At 36.3% G+C, this 27,097-nt stretch overlaps 1 protein-coding gene across 3 annotated transcripts; it reads right to left on the minus strand.

Moving 5' to 3' along the window:
• Positions 1-27,097, minus strand: LOC138323409 (uncharacterized). Of its 3 annotated transcripts, XM_069268009.1 has the most exons (8): positions 26,675-27,097; positions 19,116-19,268; positions 8,608-8,723; positions 6,207-6,505; positions 3,365-3,505; positions 2,303-3,025; positions 1,945-2,040; positions 1-1,730 (listed from the first exon to the last, which is right to left on the minus strand). In XM_069268009.1, the coding sequence occupies exons 3-7, from the start codon at positions 8,706-8,708 to the stop codon at positions 1,946-1,948; spliced, it is 1,359 nt and encodes a 452-aa protein (XP_069124110.1). In that variant the 5' UTR covers positions 8,709-8,723; positions 19,116-19,268; positions 26,675-27,097; the 3' UTR covers positions 1-1,730; position 1,945. The 3 variants fall into 3 exon arrangements, with proteins under 3 accessions (XP_069124110.1, XP_069124111.1, XP_069124112.1); XM_069268010.1 differs by lacking the exons at positions 19,116-19,268; positions 26,675-27,097 and adding an exon at positions 14,964-15,667; XM_069268011.1 differs by lacking the exons at positions 19,116-19,268; positions 26,675-27,097 and adding an exon at positions 9,337-9,676.

A 27,097-nucleotide genomic window follows, 5' to 3' on the forward strand; every position in this document is an offset into this window, starting at 1 on the left:
TGTTTTGGCATGTGTTTTTATTGTATACCTTTATCTGATAATTCTATGTACAGATATATTTGAGTATTACGATTTATAATAATATTATTAATGACACAATACATCGTTGATTATAAATAAAGACAACACAAAAACAAATACTGACGATTAACTCATTATGTAGAAAACACACACCAAACGTAGACATTGTAATGAAACATCCACTAAAACAGCCAGTAAAATGATGACGTCACTTCTAATATCGTATGTCGTCACTAATACATGTGCACATATACACTATATTTATTGGACTCATATTTATTGCTTCTCTTCAACATTATGGCGCCATAATCACACGTGCACATATACAATATGACAACTCCCGAAGAATTTGTCGCGAATGGATCAAGGTTTAAACACATCGAGTCATTAAATGGACAAGACTATTTATATATGAAGATTACAGCCTTTCCAACAGACGTCATCGTGCCTTTCAAATTACATGACTGGAAAGGTACATGCAAAATTGTTCTTTTCAAAACATCAATGATGTTGCATCTATTGAATCTTGTGACGTTGAAAATGACGCCTTTTATGTCACTGCTTAGTTTTGTAAATAGTGCTCGTAAGAAACATGACGACATGCATTCGGCGAGAAATGTTATCACGTGACCCAACATGACGTATGAACCATGAGACCTAACGTGACGTATGGAGCACTAATACCAGTTGTGTGTGTCAGCTACACCATTGGCATGTTATGTATGTTGAGATATATATAATTATATATATTCTGTATAAAAAAGAACATCTTTGGTACTACATAATAAAGAACGTTGTAACACATTAAAAACTGGCCTTCCTCTCGAAAATTGGCGTTTCAACTTCCATTTCATTTTTACTCGGATTATAATGACGTTGATGCATACACATATATGCATATAGTTTCCAACTTTAACATTTGTCAAGATAAAGGTAATACATGTTAAACCAGTAAGGTATATATGTTCACATTGCAGAAAATAATAAAGTAGCATGATGAAGTACCCGTATATATCATGATTGAAGTTTCTTTTGAAGTGGGAGAGTATAAACAAATAAGTTAAAATGTTGTCTATCTATAAATAACCTCTGAGGTTTTTATAACTAAGCTTAAAAGAAATGCGATATAGTGTAAATAAAATAATCTTGTAAAAAGGGGAAGAAAGGTAGGCTATGATACTCGTGACGATGTCAAGCGACAAAAAGGGGAATATAAAATTGTCTTACAAAACACAATAACTCCAAATCACCTGAAAACTATCCTTTGACAATTAAAACTTAAAAGTCTATCTTACATACAAATTTGATTTCACACGCTTTGTCAGCAATTTGGCAAGACTCTGTTGGCAATTGTTATCGGCCACATTTGTTTTATATTGTTTCTAACATGAGTTACACAGTGTACGAGTCAGTCGGTGTATACTGTAGAAAACATTATGCCAAGACGTGTGATTGTGTCGTTGTAGTAACCCTCCAGGGCCATGGTGTATTCCGGCACCATTTTGTAGAGGGACTGGTAACCACCAGCCTTAATCCATACCCCTTCAGTTAGCTCGGAGCGAACGTGGTCAGCACCTTTCCTCGAAAGTCTGTATGAACAAGCCCCTTTGACGCAGGACGAAATAATGCAGCTCTCCGGACTGAAGTATTAGACATGGAGCGGCAGCAGGGTATTCAGTCACATGAACAGTTTTTGTCTCTGTCGAAATCTAAAACAAACAAAACAAATTGTATAGAACATGAACTAATGAAATGATTGACGGATGGACACCCCAATGTCAAATATCAATCATATTCATAAATGTTGTCCTCTTAATCACATCTGTGATACTGTGGTACTATCGACCAGGGAAATCTGTAGCGTAGTTCCAATAACTGAGAAAACACTAATACACAATGGGAATATGGACTTAGGAAAGTTACCTCAGACGAAAGGTTGTGGCGACTGTGCTCTACTTTCACCGTCCTCGTCGGAAAGGTAGTTATCTAGGAATCCAAAAGCAGCAGAAACTTGTTTCCCTGAAACAAACATTACACGACTGATACCTTGTATGTACACATAAAAGAAATAAATGTTTCGTCGTAGATTTTCCACATATCCCTTAATGGTGTGTTGTCATTGCCGGTTTTGTAAACATGACCATATTAGAAGAACCAATTCTTCTAGGAACATGAATTTGTCACCAATAAGCATAGATCTTTCGACTTTAGTCTGGTCATAATAATTGACATACCACAGCACGTATAGTATTTATGTCACAGAGTCATAGATGTTACTTACCATCAGTGTTACTTTCAGTTTTCTCCACTTTACGATGCTTGGTGCCCGGGGATGGGACATCTTTTCTTGCCGTCGAGCTGACGATTTCGTCGGTGGAGAATGCTGGATTAGTATGCGCATGTTTGGAAGGATTGACATAGGCCCTAGCTACGCCGTCTGTTTTCGTGCTGGAAGAGCTATGTCTATTTTCTGGGCGATTTAATTTACCTTTGTATTCATAAGATCGCACGTGCACACTACCATGCTCATCGTCATCACTGACAGGTAAGTTCAGTTTCAGCTCATCCTTATTCTGCCACTTATTGCTAAGCTCATTGTCCCTGGATTTCTCTTGCATTGCACGAAGTTTGGCACTATCAGTAGCGCACTGTGTGGACAGCGCCTGATCAGTAAAGTCTAGGGATTTGCTTTGTTCCTCTGAGTACCTAAGACCACCTCCGGAATGACGACCCTGAGGAGGTGGCGGTGCTGACCTCTTTTGGCGACTGTGTATCTCTATGGAGGCAGTCCTTCCCCGTTCATCGGTACGGTGTCTGTCGTCTTTTCGCGTTCGCTCAAACGCTGGGGATTCTCTCCTTTTCCTATCTTTCTTTCTCTTGGTACCCGTAAGGTCACTGTGGGTACGTTTGACCTTTCCTCCCTTCCTGACCGAATCCTCATCACTCCTTCTGTAGTTATGATAATACTGTTCTTCATCCTGATACTCCACTATGATGGAACGATCTGATCAAACAAAGAAACACATTATAACATATGTCTGGTATTATTATATTGACGATTTATTAGTGTTAACAAATACAGTAGATACAAATATATGTTTACTACAAGCTTAGAGAACGACAAAGACAACATATAAAAGGACAGTCACTGATTACATATACATGTACAAAATACAAAATACACATTTAAGATACAACATTGGATAGGAAGAAGAAATAGACAATCTAGTAGAAGTTCTTTCAGATGAAATTTGAAAATAAGCAGAATGAATCTTATAATCGATGTTCCTATCTGATCACTTTATTTACGATAATACAGGTTTATTGTTACTCGGTGCTGTACCTCGTTGGCCGCCGTAGTTGTAAGGGTAGAGCCCCCCGTGTATATAGTTGGAGTTGTACGGGTGGTACACGTGAGCGGGCACCTGTTGGCTGTGATACAGCTGCTGCATGTTTCCCTGGTACACCATGTGGCCATTGGCCGCTACAAACAGCACAGTAATTAGTTAATCATTAATTAATGCGATACACTGACGCAGCGCGCTTTTATGATCTTCCAGTATTGATTCTTACATAATTGCCAAGAAGTAAAGATCAATGTTTTCTGTAAGATTAGTGACTAACCAGGTAAGGAGATCACTGAGGAGAAAGAGATGTGAGCTAAATTAAAAGGAGTATCGGACAGAAAAGTGATTTTTTTATTTTCTTATTATGAAAAAGGCTGTAACAGAATTTAAAAGGTCTAACTGGTCTATACCTATCAATCATAAAAAATACACACAAAAAAGTACTGCAATACCGTGAATAGGTAATATCCGTACTGTTAACACAGCAAAATGTATTTACTTATCTCTGGTGATATCAAAATAAACTCACATTTGCATCAAATACAAAAAGGTGAACATAAGCATTATGTATGACATATACCAAATAATAAAATTGCACCTAACAGCTGTTTCGTCCTTCGGGGGCTCGTTAATACATAATTCATACCCCGTAAAAAGCATTACAGTGTCACCTTGCAGCGAATACCTGAAGGTAATTCAAAATATTCATTACATATTTGCTACAGTAATTGAATCGCTAGTTGCCATATTTTCGTAATTTTATTCAAAAGTTAGAGGAACTTTGTCCTAAATTAATTATCTAAGCAATTTAAGATGTCTAGAATGACAATGGTTGCCTGGATATGACGAGCCATTTCCTTGAATGGAATCCTGATATTTATGAATAGCCGGTGCATATTCCTTTAAATAGTGGATCAAAATGTATACTTAAGTGTTCTGTTAATTCAATATCTTAAACAACGTGTAATGGAAAAAACACAAAATATAAATACTTTTTCAACGACAGATTAATTCACTCTTTATTGTCCACCTTGATTCTGTTATTCGAGTTGTGTCAAAGGGTTGTTTGCTTTCGTTTTCTTGTGAAGTTATTTTTTCTTTGTTTGTCATCAGTATAATTGCTAAATCGATACATAAAGATTTCTTTGTCTGCGATGTGTGTAGGGAACATACTATGGAACAGGTCATAACACATAAGATCTGTAATATCAATGATTATGGTAATGATGTGAGATGCTGCTGTGTTTAAACCTGAAATGTTTTATTCACAACATTACTAGGTGGACCGCTATATACATACCATTACTGGGTGTTTAATCATTACCGAATGTGTTTTATTCATGTTAACACTATAATAAACACGGGAAGTAATGGTCAGAGAATTACCTCGATAAACCGTAACAGAATAAAGCAGTACAACAGCGAATGGATAATACAGACGCTACAGCGCACGGCCTACGTGCAGAAAACAGCTGTCTACCTACAACATGACGTCTTTATAGCCTCACAGCCGAACCATAGTCACAGTTTGTAACCAACGTTACACATTTAGACACAAATGCTAACAACAATCTTAGACATTTCACATCCGGTACAGGAGTGTACAGCATATTTCTACACGTTTCCTAACTATCTATCAGATATGTGGTCGTTTTAGAGAAGGATTCCTCCCGTGTAAACACCTGAATCATTCGGTAAATCATAGCCACAGCAATTTAACAACCTATCCACCGTTATAATTGATATATTGATATAAAACATCATAGGAGCACAAACAAATCGATTTAACTAAAGAAACAAAAGATACATTTATACTGAAACTTCTGATATAAACGAAAATAACCAGTAGATTCGGAAGAGCTATCGTTCTTTGTTATTCATGAATCAACGACAACCGTAGAGCCACTCTATGCGCAATTTGAGGTAAGTCACGAACGAATATTTTGAGATGATATGAAAACCACAAGACAAAGTAAAACACTAAAACCACAAAGCAGCTGTTAAACTATCCTACTACTGTCATACAATAAGTTTTAACATTCGTCATGTTTCATTCATATTTGAGAGAGAAGCATATAACTATCAAAACATGCGTATCGACCACAATATGAGACAATATATTCATTGTCAAATTCGCTTAAAATATAGTCATGCTAATGGATTAACTATCCGATTCCACACACGGTTAGAGATGTGAACACAAATATGATTAAATATCAAAATATTGTAGAGGACATGCGTGATACAGAGCGATGACAGAGATAGGGGTAGGCTAATACGAAACATAAACAACAGTAGCAGGTTATATTACATGTATAGGTTCATGCTGGGATATTATATAGAGCTTGTGTTGTTATCCTAACAAAACCCCTTTGACGGGGTATCGTATCATCTGATAAGCTAGATCATTTCAGAATATAATGACCGGAAGATTGTATAAGATAACACTTTTTAAGTGTAATAATGGGAATGTGATCAACAAAGGAGTTGTCGAAGTCATCTATATCATCTGGACTGCTATATACTATAACTCATACGTAAGTTGACAAGGGGAGTTAATACATGATTTAACCACACTGGATGCATATGTTACCCAACGAAATGTTCATGTAAACGCTTGTAATTGAGCAAATGGAGGAATAAATCTGTTGCAATGTACGAAAGCACATTTGGAAATCCATGCAATTAAGCGAATGAGGAAACGCAAATAATAAAGGTAAAGGATTATAGTTAGGAAGCGAGGAAACAAGCGATATTAAAGGACTCATAAACAGAAACATTAGTAAATATAACGACAAATTAAGTGGAAAGGACAACATAGTTGCTATAGAAACCTACATTGAGCAAGTCTTTGCTCTGATGAGGCTCTTTGTAGAGATGGAGCCCTCTTTGGTCTATCAACATAATAAGCGTCGGACGGACCAGTCGAATACAGAGAAGGTGCTCCCATCCACAGTCCGGCGCTCCCGACCTTGGGAAGCCGGGGGTCAGCACGCGTTTCCATGCGAGGGTCAAGTCGTGGATCAAGATGAGGGTCAAGGCCATTACCGAAGTTGCTATTTTTGCTAAGACTTGCATCATTTGTCGAATTCAAATGCTGAAAGCTTCTCCCACGGTTTTTGCTATCACGCATGCGCCTGAAAAGAAATAAATTTGGTTATGCAAGACGTGCAACCACAACCCAATAATATATTTTAATTACAGCAATCAAAGTTAACCTCTCTCCAACATGCGGGTCAACCGTTCTCACCTCCTGGCGGGTAGAACACACGTAACACGTGGTTCTCTGGGAGTTCTTTTGATATCCGATTATGCTTGTTTTCCTTGGTGTCATCTACATCTCTTTTCCTGTTAAAGGTGACACATAATCATGCATCATTATCATAACTTTCTAGTCCAACGACTTACCAGTGTATCTACCAGAGTTCAGACAACTTTTACGGAGATAACAGATGCTCAGTTATCAAATATATCTAGGACTATTTCAGTCGCAACCATGAAACAAATCTGTCATCTACCGTAAGTATCCGTTCTGCTACATGAGTTCGGATGGTAAAAGCCAGCCATTTTTATGCCTTTTTTAATTTAGTGTTATATTTGCCGAGAGCTGAACTATGCAGGTATGATCTAGAACTGGCAGTCCAATATTATCTCTTTCTCTATTGTATCCCAAAAGCTATCCAATATGTCTGTTTTACCCCAGCAAATACGTAATGATGTAATAGACCATTGCTGACACAGTCATGGAAGATTGCATTATCTTATACCATAAAATCGGCCGTCAAGGTATATAGTTTCGTTAACTCAAAATTACAAATTCGTTTTGTTAAAGATTGAAATCAGTCTAAAAGTATTATTATGTTTCTGCACTGTTTGATGTTCATTGTGAAATGGTTGACAAATGTTGCGAAGTAAATAGATATTTTTCTCTATCTCTGTTACAACTGTGGAAAATGACTACTCGTCAAAACTTCATAAATTGTACATGCAAGCTTATTTTCCCTCGAGGTCTGAAACAAACTGTCAAAAAGATAATTTACATCAGTTACATAAGTAAGACAAAGTTTTGACTTGTGTCGGATTATAACGATTATTTATATCGTTCATAGGTCATAAGTTTTGACTTAAGTCGGGCATAACGATAATTTACATCAGTTACATAAGTAAGACCATAAGTTTTGACTTATGTCGGATCATTTTATTTTGTGAATTCGGGACTAGGTGTGACTAAATGGAATGGAAAAAGCTATAAAACTGGGCCATGATCAGAGGGAGGCTAAGGAAAAAAATCCTAAGTACTCCTATTAAATTATCATTTACTGAAAGATCAACGATCATGTGCCTTTCACCCCACTAAGATGTGAAATCGTTTTACCCTGATCAAAAGTGCTATATAGCGGACTCAAATATAAATCCGGAAGTATTATCTCCCTGTGCCATTCACCGAAACAAAATGTAAAATCCAATTCCAATTAAAATTGTTACTAACCATCCTAGTTCGTTGCCCCAACTGAAATGTAAGTTTTGGTCGTAATTAAAAGTGTGCCTAAATGGAACAGTCATAACCCTGTGTCATTCACCCAAATAAAATCCGATGTACCCGGGTAATGCCTGGTCTAGGTGGTCATCAATAAAATCCGTGATGACCTCGGGCACCTGTCAACATGGCTGATACCCGTAAACACTGTTATCGTATATATAGTGGGTAGGTCAACATTAGGGCGAGCGGAGCAATTACGTCTCATTTACACTTTTAGTTTATCTTAGATGATCTAAAAGATCTGTCCATCAGTACAAATAGAATAATAACAACAGGAGAGTGGATAACAGCCGAGTTACAGTTAAAAGGTTAAAGTATTCTCGTTCTTAGATTTTTTTGTCCTCTCGAACGTGGCATTTTCTCAATCAAAATGCAAATGCTATGTCGCTAAATATCAACAAAGATTTAGATACTATCTAAATCTCAGATATTAATAATCTAAAAGGTTAATTTTAGAACAGAAAAAATAAATACAATAAAACCTATATTTATCAGCTAAAAGGAAAAGTGTTTAAATTTTTTTACTGAAAAAATTATATCGATTTTCTGATGCAAACATATTCATTTGTAATATACACAGCATTCCAATTAGATTTTTTGAAAATATATATACTGTCGCCATATGTTGTACGGAATGACAAATGAACCCATCCTTATGAAATAGTAAATAAACATAATACAGTAAAACTTTTATCTTACCCGCATGTGCAATAGATGATGATGGCGATGAGGACGAGGAGAACGATGAGACCAGCGATGGAGCCGCCGATGATGGCGATGAGTTCCTGTGTGTTCACCATGGTGGATTATTGCACCTACAAAGAGACAAGACGTTCAGTATATTGTTTTTGTTTTGTGTGTTTTATAAAACAATGTTTACCTGTGGTCTACATACTATAACAGGATGTCTACTACACTACAAATTTGTACATTCTTCCTGATATCGCTAGGGGTCGCCCTCATTAAAGTCAGTGCACATCTCGTAAATAACGCCAGGTAGCTCAACGTCGCCATATACTCATATAGTACATGACACTGGATGTTTTTGGAACACAAAACATTCATTTAACGTCTAAATAAGCAAGCAAATGTACAAAATATGCATTAAGGTGTATTTCTAAATGGCGTAGGTTGGTACTTGACAGATAACAATATATTTACTTTTTCTCCAAAGCTAATCTAGATAGGCCAAATTTATCTAGACTCAAATGCAATTTTCTGAAATGTTACTGTGAAGTACACGAGAATTTAATAATAGTACAATAATGAGACAAAATGAAATAAATCCTACCAAATAATCAACTAGTACATCTGTATCATAACTTTGATAATTTTTTTCGCAGAGTTACATCAAATAGGTCAACGAAAGATAAAATGATTACCCAGTAACAATGTTTCATGCAAAGTTACCGAACAGTTCATACCAACCTTTTGCATTTATAACGTATATAATTCACTATATGTCATTTATTCCTTCACCTTACATTGGTATCCACATGTACCAGTGTAGTCACACTTATAACGTATAGAATCCCCTGTTTATCATATAGCTAACATTGATGTCCACATGTACTAGTGTAGTCACACTTATAACGTATGTAATCCCCTGTATATCATATACCTAACATTGATGTCCACATGTACCAGTGTAATCACACTTATAACGTATATAATCCCCTGTATATCCTATATTCCTACACCTAACATCGATGTTCACATGTACTAGTATTGAACCACTGTCCTATACAAACAGTCGATATATCCATTACCAACTGACACCATATGTCGCAATCATTACAACCTTTTGTTTCCAGGAATACATCGACTACATCAGCTAGTGAAGCCGGCCACCCGACCAATCAAACTGAACCTGGAGATGCACAATGACTCAGCAGGTAACGGTATATGGCTAGAGGCGATTGTTTAATTGGCAGACGTCTCGACAACTGATATGTCCGGTTATTGTGAGTTTATTGAACGATGTATTGGTAGGATAAGTAAACAATAATTGGAATGATATATAAATGTAAACTTTCTACCCAAATAGAGCCGGTAATGGACATCTTATCGTAGAAAATACATCTTGAAAACATATGAGAGCTCTTTGGTTTTATTGGGCGAGATAACAATATCTGCAATATATTAGGACGAACATCGGCAATGATTCATCATTTTATTTGTTATGTAAATTTGTATTTTTTTTCAAATGGCAATACATTATTATCATAATCCGGACGAATTGCAAAGAAACAAAAAAAGAAGTTTCCGGCAAGTTAGTAATATAATAATAACGTTAACCGTCTGTACTTCAGAAGAATTGATTTGTATTAGCTAATATAGACGTGCCAGATAGGAATGACATTAACGTCAATTTAAATCTGGGATAATTTGGAAGAAAGTTAAGCTGACTTTTCTTACCGTTAATAAAGACCGGCAAAAGCAACATTCGAGATTAATGTCTTGGAATGGATACAATTTTTAACAGCATATAAAGCAGAACTATCTTATTTCAAATTACAAGATAGAAAGGTATATTTTTTTTTAAAATCAGTTTTTGTGTAGGAATACAATGGATACTGCATTAGGCACGTCTTCACGTTTTAAAAATAGAAAATATTATGCTATATTTTATACAACGTATGTCTTTGTGGGATCCCATCCCATCACAGTGAAATGCATTTTATACCACTAAATGTTTTTAAATCGTCTTCTTTTCAAACTCGAGTTACTACATGGTAAGATTTATGCTTACTTATATAGAAATACAATAAACAAGGCACCAACACAGATTTAACCCAAATAACCAAAGTTATAACGTGAATTCTTTATTGACAGTAGATTGTAGAGCTATCCATGGTCACTGTGAAGAGCTTTCATGACAGGCAAAATGCCAAAGACCTCTCGCAATATTCTGTTTTCTTTGTCAGCCATTGGGAATTTATTGGACACTTTATTCTAACCTTCTGAACATTCAAAATGATATTAAAATCTCCAAGGCCAATTTATTAACATTTAATCAGAAACAGTCTTCCAGCAAGTCGAAACAGGTTTTTAAAAATTCTTAGGTTATTTCCTCATTGATTGATGTCACCATCCTGGTTTATTTTTAAACAGTATTGGTAGAACCTCGATGCTGATGATTTCAAATTACTTGACAATCATTGTACCTACATGGAGTCCTCGTGTGTTTTCGGTGTTCATCTGTAGTATGCGACCTTTAGAATTTAAGGATAAGGGTAATTGACAATTTCGTCTTCACAGTCATGCATTTGAGTATTGCGTAAAAAATGTCAAGCATAAAAATATGTCAGAATAAAAATCAGATGATTTATGAGACGTGACTCGATCTACCTGCCAATGACTTGATGTGCAGTAATTTAGTACATTTATATTGCACCTGTCCGTCACAACCTTTAACTTTGTATGCTAGTTTGATGCCACCCTCTACGGCAGTCTTCGGGCTAGTTATTTTTTTCTGTTTAATATCATTTACAAGATTACAATGAACACGCCAGATTTCTATTTCCCGAGGGAAATTGGTGTATTTTTCTGGTGAACGAACTATTTTACTACATCTTCTTACAAAAACCAGTATACCATATTTGTATACACAAGGCTACGAACTCCGTACCGTAACCTGAAAGGCGGATTACTGGTTCAATAGCAGGAGAAAATTAAAATGGAATTTGAAGGTCTACAATATTAGTCTGTGCTTGTCTAAATATTGTTTTAATGGTGTTTGAAATGGAAGGACACACACGAACTATCTAATTCAAAAACGCTTCATCATAGCTTTAACATTTTTATTATGCCAGTAGTGTATATTAACTTGGCTTTATTAGATGCCCCGTGAAGTTTTAATGATGTTTCGCAACCAATGTGCTTGGTTGTTAACGGTTTTGGAAATGATAATATCTCTGCCCTATATATAACATTGATAGTATTTACAAAGATGACGCTGCTTTTTTTCTTATTTGACGATACATTATGATACCATTATATTGATTTTATTTTTCATTTCAGCTGATAGTGTCAAAATTGATTATTTTGAGAATACGTTGTTTAATATTATGAAACGACCAACATGGGATTCCAAATTTCTTGTTTGTAAAATATAGTTCTGCGCTGATTGTTGCATAACACGACCTTTCCTAAAACCTATGTGGGCGACAATCCGGACAGATTTAGAGCTAAGCGTGTCAGGTCACCACGACCACCATGTAATAATTAATGACATGTAATACAAGTATGTTATCTCTGGATTACTGGCAGTCCGGAGTAATTACAGAATTATTGTCACGACAGCAACATGGTCGATCATCCATCACTTTGGGGAGACAATGGCGACACAATACACACTGTCCCAGGGCAGGTCATCTGGCATGTTAACAACAGTCTTAGCACACGAATCTAACGCCGAGGGGCAGCATTACATCAACATTTACATTAATACTCCGTCATTGCTCCAGTTTATGGCGATTTTAACTCTAATTGATAATGAGACTTTGATGGAACTAATTGTATATTTATCCAAGTTTTCCTTATATGTACCTAATTTCTAAAATTATTATGCCTAATATTTATATGTCTCATCAAGTTTTCTGCAATGCGGAAGGAATGTTACGGCATTTCATATAATTAATTACCTTGGGTGACATTTTTATTAAAATAATGGGACTACGGGGGACATGGCTCCTGTGTTAATTAGACAGGCGTGCCATCCAAATTATATCCAACGACCCTGTTTTGGACTATTTCTAAAGATAATTAGTCCTATTTTAGGGGAAATATTCTAATGTTACCTCTAAAAAGCAATGAAAATTCAGCTTTAGAGAAATAAGGCAGAACTGACGTAAACTTTACAATTTTCCGGCGGCGTGCGTGATCTTTTCTCCGTTGTTTCCTTGTGTTAGCATATATCAGATGACAAAGACATATACAGATTATAAAGGCCGTATACCTCTGTGTGGCGAACAGGACAACACCCTTCCGTTTGAAAATTCCAGGGCTTTGTGTCATGCAGAAAAAAATGGGCTATTAGATAGGTGGCATTGTAGGAAAACTCTTCTAAGGCATTGTAAATGTTATGGATCAGGCATACATGTTGTATGTGTCAAGGCGCGAACTTACAATACCATGATGCCCTTTGTGTTGATGGCCGAGGTTTAAAAGTCACCCTGAATGACACCCATTACTTTGTGATTTTCTGGCTATCTATACCTTTTGCTCTGGGGAGTGTCCTGGTGGTACGTCCAATGAGACCGATCGTATTGTGATCTCCCATTGAAAATAACAGTTTGGGTTTACATATATCAGATACAATAGGCAGTATTTAGCTTACGTATCAGATATAGGAAAACCACCCCAACAATATACACACAGCAGGACGCCAACAAGGTTGGCGAACGTTATAGTTAGTACAGACCACAATATGAATGTAATCAAAAAGCATTGTACGATATTGTTCTATGAGACTGACTCCAGCAGCGATATGCTGTTCTATGGGACTGGTAGCTTTGGCTGTATGCAGTTCTATAGCAATGATAACGACGATGTGCAGACCTGTCCTCGTGTGACCTCTACAGCTTTATGACCTGTCATAACTCTGCCCAGGTCAGATGCCAGTTGCTCAAGTATTCCCAATACATAACACCTACTATAACAGTCTGTCACAGCCCATATGTCACAGACTGCCACAGCTATCATAGTCAGTCGGGGGCTCGAGACATACCAAAAGTTCTGACAGGAGTAGGAACTCGAAGGGAATAGTCAAGATGTCCAACCAGTATTTTGTAATGTTGATACAGGAAACAGTGGCAATAGAACTATTTCTCTATTTTACTCGAACCATTGGTCGACTTTAAATGCTATGACCTTGGTAATTGCGTTCAAAAAGCCTATGTTTTGTTTAAATAACAAAACACCATAGAAATTCTCACATCAATCCGATAGAGCATTTCAATTTAGATATTTGATTTGTATACAAACGGCATTGCAACAATCTTTCATTCATAGCAACCGAGAATTTCCTAAGAGGTGTTATTTGATGAAGAATATGCGTGCAATTTGCGTTATTGCTCTGACCAGAAAAGTGGTCCAGTGATGGAACTTCCGGTCAGTAAACTGGACAGTATAGCACCAAACATTGTCCTCTTATTTAGGCTCTTTACAGCTCAATCTCATTACGATGTTTGTATGCACTATATTAGGGGGAGTAGATATAAAACGTATTTTCATCATATCCTGTACAGTATTGCTGATAGACTTCTATGACAAGACGACAGATTTTATCTGGTTATGACTACAAATCCCCAAGAATCCTGTCACCTACTGACAGATTTTACATCGCCGTTGGAGAATGAAACAATTACATTTATGATGTTTACAAACAAACAATGTAGTACACAATAAGTCATTGTCCTGTGTTAATGGTTCACCCATCCATTATAGACTTTATGATTCGTTCGAATGTCAATGAGGTCAACTCCCTCTCTATAAGGAAAACGTGAGATATTTAGAGAAACCGTAATTACCTTTGTAAGTGTTATACATTCTATTTGTACAATGTAGACGTAAATATTGGGAATCGCGAGTAATTACATGTAATTAAGTGTAATTAGGTGTAATTAGGTGTAATAACAGGTGTAAGAGGACGGATAGATGGTGGGTAAACCTGATCGGGTCATAAATGTTATTGTTACCCATACACCGTGGGCATTACAACCAGGTAAAGGATTACAACATAAACTGGTGGAAATAAACATAGGCTGAACTATGTAATAGGGGATTATACTCTCCGTAGTAAAGGTAGGCAGGACAGGTAAAGATGATATAAGGTGTCATTTCCGTGGTTTAATGTTTGGTACGGGTGAACTCTTCCTCCAAATACCCGACATGCTTACAGCGCATTGTTTCGGAAAGAAAACACGCAAATATTCTATATATGCTCTATGTTATGTATGCTGCTTAGAGATATGCGTAATTCACAGCCACAACAACATCCACGTGGTGGGTTACGGGAGTGTATTTGCATTCATTAAAAATAAAATATTTACCTGTCGAAAAGAACAGTTAGACACTTCACAGTGGTATTCTGAGTATGTTGAATATTTCCTTATTCCGGGTACACCACAGGTGGTATAAATTCCATGTGATATGGTAACATGTCCAATCGAAATTAAAATCTAGGTGGTTAAACTTGATAATCCGTGGATAATGACAGGTATATCCTCACTCACACATGTCGATATGGTCCCGGTTTGTAATGGCTCGCGAGACACCTCCCTTTCCAGCCCGGACCCTCAAGTACACGCGGGCCGTATTAGGTGACACCGTATACCGTACTTACGCTTCGTTCGAGTTGGTGAATAATGCCCCTAGCAGGCACATGAATTCGCTGATGTGGAACGGAGGCGGTCCATCACACCGGTGTCTCTGCCAACACTTCATACGGGCTTTAAAGAAATGTTGATATTAGTACTTGTGTCGTATTCTACACCAGTATGTTATAGATTTGGATATGGTGTACACTCAAACACACGGAAATCGCCTCCTTTCTTCTTCTACCTGAACCCCAAGTCAGGAATAATACCTATGTCTTCGACTGGAGCCATTGAATAAAGAATGTACATATGCGCATTTGTTAATTGGCGTGGAGTTGTGAATGTAGTTACACTAGGACAGTTGAATACCTGGTACAGATCGATATTTCGGCAAAACACACAAACATTGCTGACTTTTCTGATACACATGGAACTTGTTATTCTAGTTATTTGTAACGACAGATGTCACAACACATAACGAGAATTTAATTTACAAAGCATCTCTACATCACTCTTTCTTGCAACATATGGGATGGTATTTCAGCCCTTATGCAAACTTCCTTTGTCCCAGATTCACTACGTCAAACTTAAACGAAACCAAAAACCTATTTTATAGCATCGTGTCTTCAACATGAAACGTGGTTTGAATAGTTTCTTAGTAAGTACTTCAGTTATTGTAACCCTTTCGGCCTTACATGTAATTCGATACCGACCTGAAAGGTAGGCCTATCATAAACAAAGCAATGGCTTTTTAAAGAAAAGACTGATCCTGACGAAGTAAGGCTGGTATTAGATCTAGTCTACGCCTGGCTGACAAATGTTAGTACGACTAATATTTGAAGGTACTAAGGTGTCACCTTGTGGGTGACACTTAAATGTGAAATTTCTGATTATATTGTAATTGTATCTAACATACCCTGAAGTACCTATCCCACAACATTAAAATGTGCACGAACCGTGACCACAGGATCAAATTAAAATGACACTGAATTCTGCACGAATTTCCCATTGTTAAATTGTAACAGCTGCCTACATTCCTGCGCCAATGAAGTGTGGCGTGCATCTTTCCTGTAACTAATATCGGTCACAAAGAACATACGACAATAATAAAATCTAAATTAGAATTTCAATCTTAAAACTGCATTTCTTCATTCGTATTATCTCCTTATCCAGTCTTCCATGAAGATAGCGTACAATAAAATACATTGCAATCAAAACATTGAGCAGAACTGAAGATAATACGTGAGACGATATCAACGATATTATAATGACAGTGGAGCTACATTTATTTCAATAGTTGATCCATAACCCTTGACGAATTTATTTTTGTTACATTCTATGAAATTAGAAGGCCGGAAACATGATTCTCATGGTGTGAGTTCAGCTTTTACGCAGTCAGGACACAGCACGAATATACCGTAGACTCCTACACTGTAAGGGAGGCTGTCAATAAATGACCCTTGATGTTAATAGGACGTTAGGTACAATCAACAAAACAACATAATTTGTATTTGCATTGCAGAGGTTATTGACACAGAACAAGAATGCTAATTGTTTCAGAGTGCCTAGTACCGCAGTTTGTATTTCTTGTTAGAGTATCTGTATTGTTTAGTTAGTTTGAAGATTTCATACTCTGCCTGTATATGTGTTATAACGAGTAGTTTTCAATTGTTGAAAACTAATGATATTCTTTCCATGCTTTTCATTAAAATCAGATTTCAGGATAAGATAATATCGTATACTCATGCATATGCACAGTAGATATAGCGAGTCATTAGGTCAACAGGGGAATGTTGTATCATATTACAGTTAAGTTTGCACAATTTCGTTACATATACGCCGCGGGGAAGCGGAGCTACATAAACATTCTTTAAAGGTGCAGTGGTCTGCCATCAAACCCCTGCTTAGTTACACAGGTCGCTAAGATTATCTTTGCTCAATTACAGGTTCGGTTTGGGGAAAACATTTCTTAAAATGAAATAGTTGTGCTATTTTTTTTCAATTTATCTTACTAATAATGAGAAGAAATGTACATTGTATACGTCTAGACAGTGTTATAAAGTGAATGATGAATTATCGAACTAAACATTGAGAGCTGTTCAAAAGAATTAGTGAAATTATCAGTTTTGTTTGTGTTCAAATTCTGTAGAGGTGTAATTGCTATCTACATATGTCTGAGATAATTGTTGAAAATCCTAATATAATCCAATTCTGTATTATTTAATTTATAACTCGCTGCAATACGTATTTGATCCTTCTGATTGAATGGTTCCTTTATAAATACACAATACCATTATTGCCGAGAGAATTCAATTTAAACTGCATGCGTACCACTTACTCAGTGCGCAATTCTAGTCATATAGGCGTTTAATTTCTATAACTTCTACATTTAACAGTGAGCAAGCACGCTATCTTTCGTGTGTTACCACCATTTCCAAAGGATTCAGTAGAATTCGTTGAATATTAATAAAATTTGAAGTTAGCCAGCGATCTCAAAATAGATTAAACAAAAAAAGGGCAAGCATCTTAGCACTTTTAGAAGATGGCGTCATACCCTTTACCATTCACGGACTAACAAATGAGTAGGCAAAAGATTTCGGTGTAGGGAGGAACCTAAAGCCGACACTCACGATATAGCAAACGAATTGGTAAATACATGTACTATCCCGACACTCACGATACAGCAAACACAATGGTAAATACATGTCCTATCCCGACACTCACGATACAGCAAACGAATTGGTAAATACATGTACTATCCCGACACTCACGATACAGCAAACACAATGGTAAATACATGTCCTATCCCGACATTCACGATACAGCAAACACAATGGTAAATACATGTCCTATCCCGACACTCACGAGTCATATCCCGACACTCACGATACAGCAAACGAATTGGTAAATACGTCTAATATTATCTCATCTTTGTATATTATAGAGCTATTTGCTTTTGATGGAAGGTATTGATGTCAAGTCATTAAATCTGTTTCAAAACACGTCGTTTTCTCTAGAAAAGTATGACGTTACGCTCTTCCGATATGAAGATCGTTATTTACTTACAAGTACAGAATATTATGATAGACTGCAAAGTTCCTTTAACACGGTTATTTCCCAAAACTTTTAATGAAATTAATTTTTTATTTCATTTTTATTCCCATTAATCTAGTACACGTATGTATTTTGATTCGTGCTATACACATACAAGGCCTTTTACTTACATAGTTTATATTCTATTCACTTGTTTTCACCATGGTCATTATCATGTTGTTACTAATTACCATACAAAATGCATTTTTAATTGACCATAAAAGATTATTATGATTTGATTTTGTATAAACAATTAGTTCTAACTAAAGATTACTTGGATTGAAAGTGTATTGGTTTACAACAGAATTTGGATTTTTCAATTATTCTTCAAACTTGTAGATCTTCCACTTTTCGGTTGGGGTACAGAGAACAATCGACATTGTTTGGTTGCAATAGTATACAAGTTGTGAGAGCTCCCTAGTTTCTTGGCATTTTAATTATCGTACCATAAAAACCAATAAATCCAGACTGTCAGAGCAGAATCGCCTTCAGCTCTGCAGTCTATGGTGACAATTACTGCACTGATGTCTTAACATAACAACCTGCAGACAGTCGTAAACATTACTGAACGTCATCATATTACCCTGTGCATCAAAGAGAAATCTCAGGGATGATCTTAATTATCGATATATGGCAACAAATATCAACTAGGTGGAGTACATGTTTATTTCAAGTCATTTCCAATTACGTATTAATGCTATCAAATAGAAACCCAAAGGCTTGTGAATCCATGCATTAACTTCTGAAAACAGCTTCCGTGACAATTTACGTATGTAATTAAAATGGACATACCTTTGTTGTAGTTCTTAGAGGATGATGTCGGTCACGTTAAAATAATTCCCTGGATAAGATTCCCTGTCTTCGGTAGGGTAGAATATAATGAATGTCTATCTAAGAAAGGCGTTTAACCCTTGGGTACACGATGACCGACCGCAACGAAAACACCTATAAGAAAAGAAAACATGAGACATGAAGTTTTATAAACAACACCAAAGAGGGATTCTGTGGAGATAATCATGTGACTATTTCCAAAGGTCTGTTCTTATTAAAATACCTGAGTGATGGGGGTTAAGATAACGACAGCGAACTCTGTCAACATACGTAAAGCCGGGAGGGTGTGACCCTAGAGGATCGCCTGCTGACAGGGACATGTTACTGGACTGATATGGTGCTAGGGTTGGGCCTTATCGGAACATTAAACCTCGGGTAGGGTCAAAAGGGCTTTAAAGTTGTATCAATAGATAAGTAAAACTGGGAGGTAATGACCATCTGTTTATATATACCGGACTAGAGTTAGAGCTTTTCACACACCTCTCTCGCCATATCAATACACCCATACCGGTGACTCGAGTACCCACTGTCCCCATTCTCTTATCTGTCAAATTCGCGTTATATTTCAATCTTATTCGCGTCATGTTTCTGAAATATTTCCTTTACATTTCAATCTTATTCGCGTTAAGTTTCTGAAATATCTCCATTACATTTTAATCTTATTCGCATTACGTTTTTGTTGTATTCGCGTTACGTTTTTCTATCCTATTCGCGTTACCTTTTCTGAAATATTTGCGCTTCTTTTCTATCTTATTCATGTTGCGTTTCTAAAATGTTGGGTTTCTAGTCGGTTCTGCCAAATAGTTGGTGAAGTGTGTTTATCTTAATAGTTTTGGGGGTAAACTGACAGAAGAACAGACTTATATTGTTCAATGGTGAAACAAAGGACAATAATAATGTGTGGTTGGACCTAGCTGCAATATTGTAGCTCAAAAGACTTTTAGACAGAAAATGTTGTCGTCTTTAGAGCTACAATTGGTGCCTATTACTGCTAATAGAGCAAAGTAATGATCATGCAAACCATTATTTAAATGTTTGCGTGCATTTTATCTAACTTGTTTTATATAGCTTTATTACTAGGCCATAAAAATGAACCATATAAAATATCAAATTCTCAGCGAGACATTTTTTTTACGTATACACATATGAAGGCGTTTCTGAAGAGAATTTATACAGCAAGTCTACAATGTACGAATTTTACGTTTTGTTAGCGGTATGGTAGATATTAAGAATGGTACTTATGTTTGCTTTCGACAAAAATAATATATAAATCTTGTATACGCACAAAATAATTGGAAACCTACAAAAAGTATAGAAAATTGTGCCCGAGTGATTTTCGGAGGCACTGCTCCACTAGGACACAGGAACCAATTCGTACCCGGCCGAAAGGTATAGTAGGCCGGGTACGTATATTCGTTCTAGGTTGGGCCATACTTCATTCAGATCAGAAACATGAAGTCTTATAGTTGTGAAGGTTGAAAAGATCGCTAATGACTATGACTGGATTACCAGTGTGATGGAATAAGTCTACATGTATTTTGCTTTTACTTCTTGATTACTGGCAAAGCATTTTTAAAAATAACATAGTGATATATTCACTTTATATTTCAATCTTATTTACGTTTGTCACTTTACTTACCTACTAATCCATTTTTGGCATTTTATTTAATACTTTTTTGTTGTTATTTATTATTCAGAAAGGGCACATAACCCAGTTTATTCCGATAGGCTGTTATTTGATCTGGTTTATTCAGAAAGGGGATTACATGACCTTGTTTATTCGTTGTCTAAGAAGGACTTTTGTATCGTCAATTTTTTCTACAATATCGTATATCCTTTGAAGGTTCTTTGAGACTTATTATTGTTGACACTGTCAAGTATTTTGAAGAGGTTTACTGCTACTTTTTATTGAATTTTAAATACTTCGACAATACAATAAGATAAAACAAGCTGCTCACATTTACTTAGTTTATAGCAAATGTTTCTATATCTTGAATGATGGTCATTTGAATTTTCTCATTTATTATTTTGATATTCCGTTTATTCTATTTCAATTGCATGGGTATTACTATGCAATGACACTACACTGTATTATGATATCTGTTGGATTAAATCATGCAAAGCATTTGTTGGGATAGTTCTGATGTGAAAACTGGCGATATAAATTATTATGTCATTCAAAAAACCGAATAAGCGGATCATGGGATTCGGGATGATGTTAAAAACTGAGAAATCATCAAAAACATAAATGTTTATGCACATTATCTACTGAGCATAACAAAATATATACTTTCATTTTCCAATTAGTTACACACGTAACGCAGCAAACTAAATTCAGCAAAACATATTTAACAAATGCATAAATACATTAAAATGAAATATTGTCAACTTTATTTTTGAGATCCATTAAAACAATGTGACCTTTACCATTACAGTCAATGTAGGTCATATTTTATTCACACCACAGTTCTACAACTTGCTCCTCCAGGCAGAATTTAGACTAAATCATACCTGTACTCGTGCTACTATCAGCACAGATTAGTAACCACTTAATGTATATGATAGTTTTAGATCAGCCTGCGGATACCTTTATTGAAATCGACCATATTTGTCGGTGTGTAAAAGTCATGTGTTTAGTCTACAGATGACAGAATGTTATATATAGCGATAACATCTCAGCTCCCTCTGGTGACCCATTGACACGGATTACGGTCATGTCTGCTGCAGGGCCAAACTTTAAAGAGGTTTTGTTGGTTTATGTACAGTGAAAACTTTACCAACAATAGGGCTTAAAGCTTAAAAAGAGGATACAAAGCACCGTTACATTATACCAGAATATTATATGGACACGCGATATCTTCAAAGGTAACAGATTGTATTTCCCATTAGGACACGTTTCATAAACATATGAATTTCTTTCCTTAACTAAGCAAAGCTTTTAGGAACAGAACATTTCGATGAATGACATGACATAATGCAAGCTGCCTCGTGAACATACAACGGAGTGGCTCTTACCATAAGGATGGGGTGTCCGTCTGTTGTTTCCAAACTCACGAACGTCTGTTTAATGACGGATAGCAAAGTGGTCAGGTATTGAGATTTAACTTAACAGTAACACTGTTTACATAACAATTATCGGTAGATAAGGTACCGCTAAGGTTTTCGGGATATTGCTATTAATTAAGTAGAGATCATCAGATATGATACAATCGAGATGCATATACATTACATGACGGCTGTTACCTTCAAAACACAACGATCTTCCCATGGTAGGTGTTCATTAATTAACGAGAAAGCATTAGCAGGACATTTTGGTTTTCAGTGTATTGGTGCGTCTAGTTTTGCGAGAACAAATAAGTATATTTATAATATCATATTAGTAAAATGCTTATTTCATTTATATACCTACCATTAAGTAATGCGTTTTATATAAAATAAAATGTACTGTGCACTGTAAGAGAGTGGCCAAAGTACATTCGGTGGATGAGCATTGTCATTTCTAAATTGTATCCAAATGGCTTGACAGACTACATGTAGCTCTTTCTGAAGAAAGTTGCGTTATGAAATAGAAAAGATGACAACAAATAGGATGTGGAACTGGAAGAACAATCAAATGAGGTCAAGGGTACATGGTAGTCGCGTCCCTAGTTAACAAACATATCCTTTGCTTCATGATTTTTGTAAAACCTTAATATCTTCATTTTTTCTGACACATTTGACAAATAGCAGCTGTTTTAAACTTTGTACACGTTTAAGTGTAGATTGATGATATGTTAATTTCGTAATATCGCCTATTAAACTGTAAAAGGAGCGGGTTGGTGTGGTTTGTACATAGTGTTAAATACGGCCTCTGTCACTCAGCAGACGGAGCATGCTTCTTTGACTCAGTCAGTAGAGCCCTAGATTTCTACGCCGGAGACCCGGGTTCGATTCTCGGTCGGGGCACTCGACAGGAAAGTGTATTTTCCCTGCTCTTCTACAAAACTATTTAATCGCAGACGTTATTTGTTTTCAAGATTTATAGAAAGCGATATAGACAAGGATAGACAATTGGCTTCTGGTTGAATTACAGGAGTACTTGGTATATTAACACTCTCCACATACCAATTTGTGAAATATGACTGTCACTTCTGTGTGTACGACATACCTCTCTGTCATAAGATAACACGTCAAGGGGATATTGAGGTTCCTAACCCCTCCTTAACCCTTGTAACCAGCCAGGGTACACAAAACTTTATTTATTGACGTGCAATAAAGTCCGGGGGTTTAAAGTATTGGAGACCAACAAATCACGTATGGATGAGTCGGTGGTATATAAAGCGGGTAAGATCTTAAACCTTTGTAGTACACATATATTTAAGTTAATGAAGGAATTGATAATGATTATCAAGCTCGAGGTGGAGCTTTTAAGTCCTAATCTGGCCCTTTAAACACTCTGTCGGGTTAACCGGTGCGCCGTAGTATTATCTGGTTTGTAATTAGCAGAGGATTATCGGTAAAGTTTACAAGCATATCCATAATGCTTTGCTCCGGGCTACAATTTGTATTCGATTTGGTATTATTGTGTTTTACAAACGTAATACAAACGCCTTAATTCTTAGGTGATTATTACACATCCATAAAACACACATTTCTATCAACATGTTTTGTCGGTAATTCCGGATTGTGTTGAAATAGAACTGGTTCTTTTACTATAATGATTACTGCCATTACCCTTTCGTTTGTCTATGCTATTAAACTGGGCGTGGCCCGTTAATCGTGTTTGAATTGTACGTGAATGGCTGGTCGTAATGCCATACGGTTACTACATATTTTATACAGCGTGTTTTACTTGCTCAATAAATGTTCAATATCATGTTTTACAATAAGTAAAGCCGACACTCTGTGTTCTGTCTAGTTCACAGTCGTCAGGTATACTAGCTGGTTGTAACAGGTAACAAATAAAAAAAATTTTTTTAGCTTTTTAGTTTACTTGTTAAATGTCGGATCTAAAAAGGGCAACACGTTGTTATGATAGTTAACATGATTCACGTCGACATGGATATAAAAACTATGTTAAATTGATTGAGTGATTTGTGTGAGAATGTAATATAATGGTCAGTCATTGTTTGGCTGAGTGACAGCTATGGTTAACTTTAACAATGCTTTAGACTATTGTTACTTGAAACAATGACGATTTAATGGGTCAAACTGTAGTACAATCGATTACACGTTCTAATCCTCGTGTGTCGGTAAGTATTGTATATAGATTTATAGATGATGTAAATCAGAGCTCGCGGCAGGAACGTGTCGGTAGTGATCGATGGTTGATGGCGAGAAACTGATCAGCCGAACATTAAAGGGTCTTCATCAGCGGATTACTGGTCATCCGTGGAAGGGGATATATATAGTAACTTGTTCAATGAACGCTATGCACTTTGTAGATTGGCGGTGTCATCAAAGACGACATTTTAACGTAAAATATGTTTCACTGTATCTTACGTGTTTGCGTACATACATGCCAATGGAAATCATATAGAAAATGTCTTGTGTGTGGCTATTACATTGAATTTGTTATATGTTTTATTGATAATAAAACCTTGTGAAATCGAAATATATCTGCACAATCTATTTTTTCTTCAACACGAAATCAAACATCGCTGTTTTGATTATTTGCACAATAATTAAGATCGAAAAAGAACTAAATGCAGTCTTACTATATAACAAAATTCTTATCATCATCAAAATACCATAGAGCTACTGAATAATTGTACTGAATCATTTTTGCGCGAAAATGAAATGACTGCGTTGAGATCCTCTATGTTTTGAGAACGCAATGTCATTAGCGTAAAACATAAGGCCATATACCATTGAATGAAAAGCAATTATAAAAAACGTAATCATATTCGTAAATGCGTAAAACTACTCGTTTCCAAGCGATTAATGTCTAATTTAATGTATCAAGTCACTTTTTTCGCGTCGATTTTCCATCATAATTGCATTCCTTGTGTTCTTTTCCTCTTTGGTTTTAGAATTAAACATAGACATTAGTTGAAGAATGATTTTTAAATCTAAACCAACGTCAGAGAATGCTTGCATTGGGAATCAAATTAATTCGACTTCAACTTTCTTATTTCGAGTTTGCTTTCGTCATACGGTAAAGTTTAATGTACAACACTGAAGGTCTAGTCTCCATTGTTTGTAATACCGATGGGTAGGACTTGTTCTATACCAGCAGGCTACTGGATTACTTCATACAAAACCAAAATTTATTTTCGGTTGATAGCATATGTTAATATTGAGATTAAATATAACCGTTACATTGTAAAGTGTTTGTCGCACAGTCTGAGAGGCGTTAACCGTAATACACAATCAACTACTGGTACAAAGAAAGTTTTTACCGTTTAACTTTACAACCTGCCATCACTTGGTGTTCTCCTTAATTAATCACGCTTGTGATAGAATGTTCAATTGTGATTTTTACAATACGTATATACGTTTGTATTGATGCGTTCTGGCTATAGTGTAAAAATACATTCATCACATGCCTTTGGAAGAGCTGACAATCGCCGTAACGTATACATGAAACGATAATAACTTTGTCTGTAAAACACAGAGAAATAAAATCGACATTTCTTGGTTCCGCCATCTTTACCTTATACGGTACTACTGGGGCCACTAATTAGGCGTAAAGGTGTTCCCTATACACTGGCCACAAACAGACAGAGCTCTGCACAAACCTCATCAATTATTCAAAAATGGTTGCAAGGTAGCATCTATAATGTTTTGTTTCTGTGAGCAATCTTTTGGTTTCTGGAATATACGCACAGATGGTTAATGTTTAGGTATTGTGAGCTCCCTAACATCGATACTCTGCGATGACTATCCACGCCAAGGTTGACCACACGAACGGCATTATTTGTACATATAGTTTCCTGCTGAGCTAGAATTGAATCAATGTACGTCTCCTGTTCTTTCAATTATAATGTTGTACATCAGGGATGTCTACTGTAATTTAGAACCCTGCGTCGGGTATGATTCCAGAATTGACTATTTTCCGAGTGTCACATGTTAGCACAGTGTCTTGTTTATCTATAGCTTTTATCGATTTGATCATCTAATTACTGTTTTTTCTACCTGCTGATTATCTTTATCACCTGTCGTGCGTATAATTACATACATTAGAACAGACACAGCTGACTTATAATGTCCCCAAGTGTATATATATATATATGGTCACCGATCTAAAAACTTCCTTCTTTCAGTTAATCTTAATTAAAACTCTACTGTATGTTTATGAGTACAATGTTTGATTTTACAAAAAACAAAATCGATAATAAACTCTGATGCACATATGGAATGGTTATATTTACATTATTACATATATATTCTGTTCCCTGGGTAGGTATGGTATTGACAGCACAATGAAACAACCCATCTCTCGTACACACCCTATGTTGAAAAAAATAATATAAACACTTAGACTGACCTGTCAGCAATATCTGACCACCCTAAACCATATACAGAGGAAATATACATACCTGATTCACCAGTGTAAGTCCAGAATACGAAATTTTCACCTGTCGTTGTTTATTTAGAGTTTACATGTCCAGAGTTACGTAACCTGATTGGCTTGTTGATGAGTCCTCGAGGAAGTGGGGGCGCCTAAACACCGTTGTTGGTCAGTTGTTTACCCTAGTGTGGGGTGGCCTACTCGGGCCAGCTTTAATGACCGGTGTCCAGTAGGCCATGGCTTATGACGGGTTGTTTGGTATTTACATATATAGAGGTAAATTCTATTGGCGCGACTTGGAACTCTGCCTGCCGATCATGTCTGGACATAGGTATACAATATACATACACAGGTAAATACAGGTATACCTTACTCCGCCTGATTCATAATATATACTACCCCAGTCAGTCAGCACATGTTAAATACCTCATAACCGCGGCTAATTGGGAAT

Source organism: Argopecten irradians, chromosome 5, assembly GCF_041381155.1.
Source record: "Argopecten irradians isolate NY chromosome 5, Ai_NY, whole genome shotgun sequence".
NCBI lineage: Eukaryota > Metazoa > Mollusca > Bivalvia > Pectinida > Pectinidae > Argopecten > Argopecten irradians.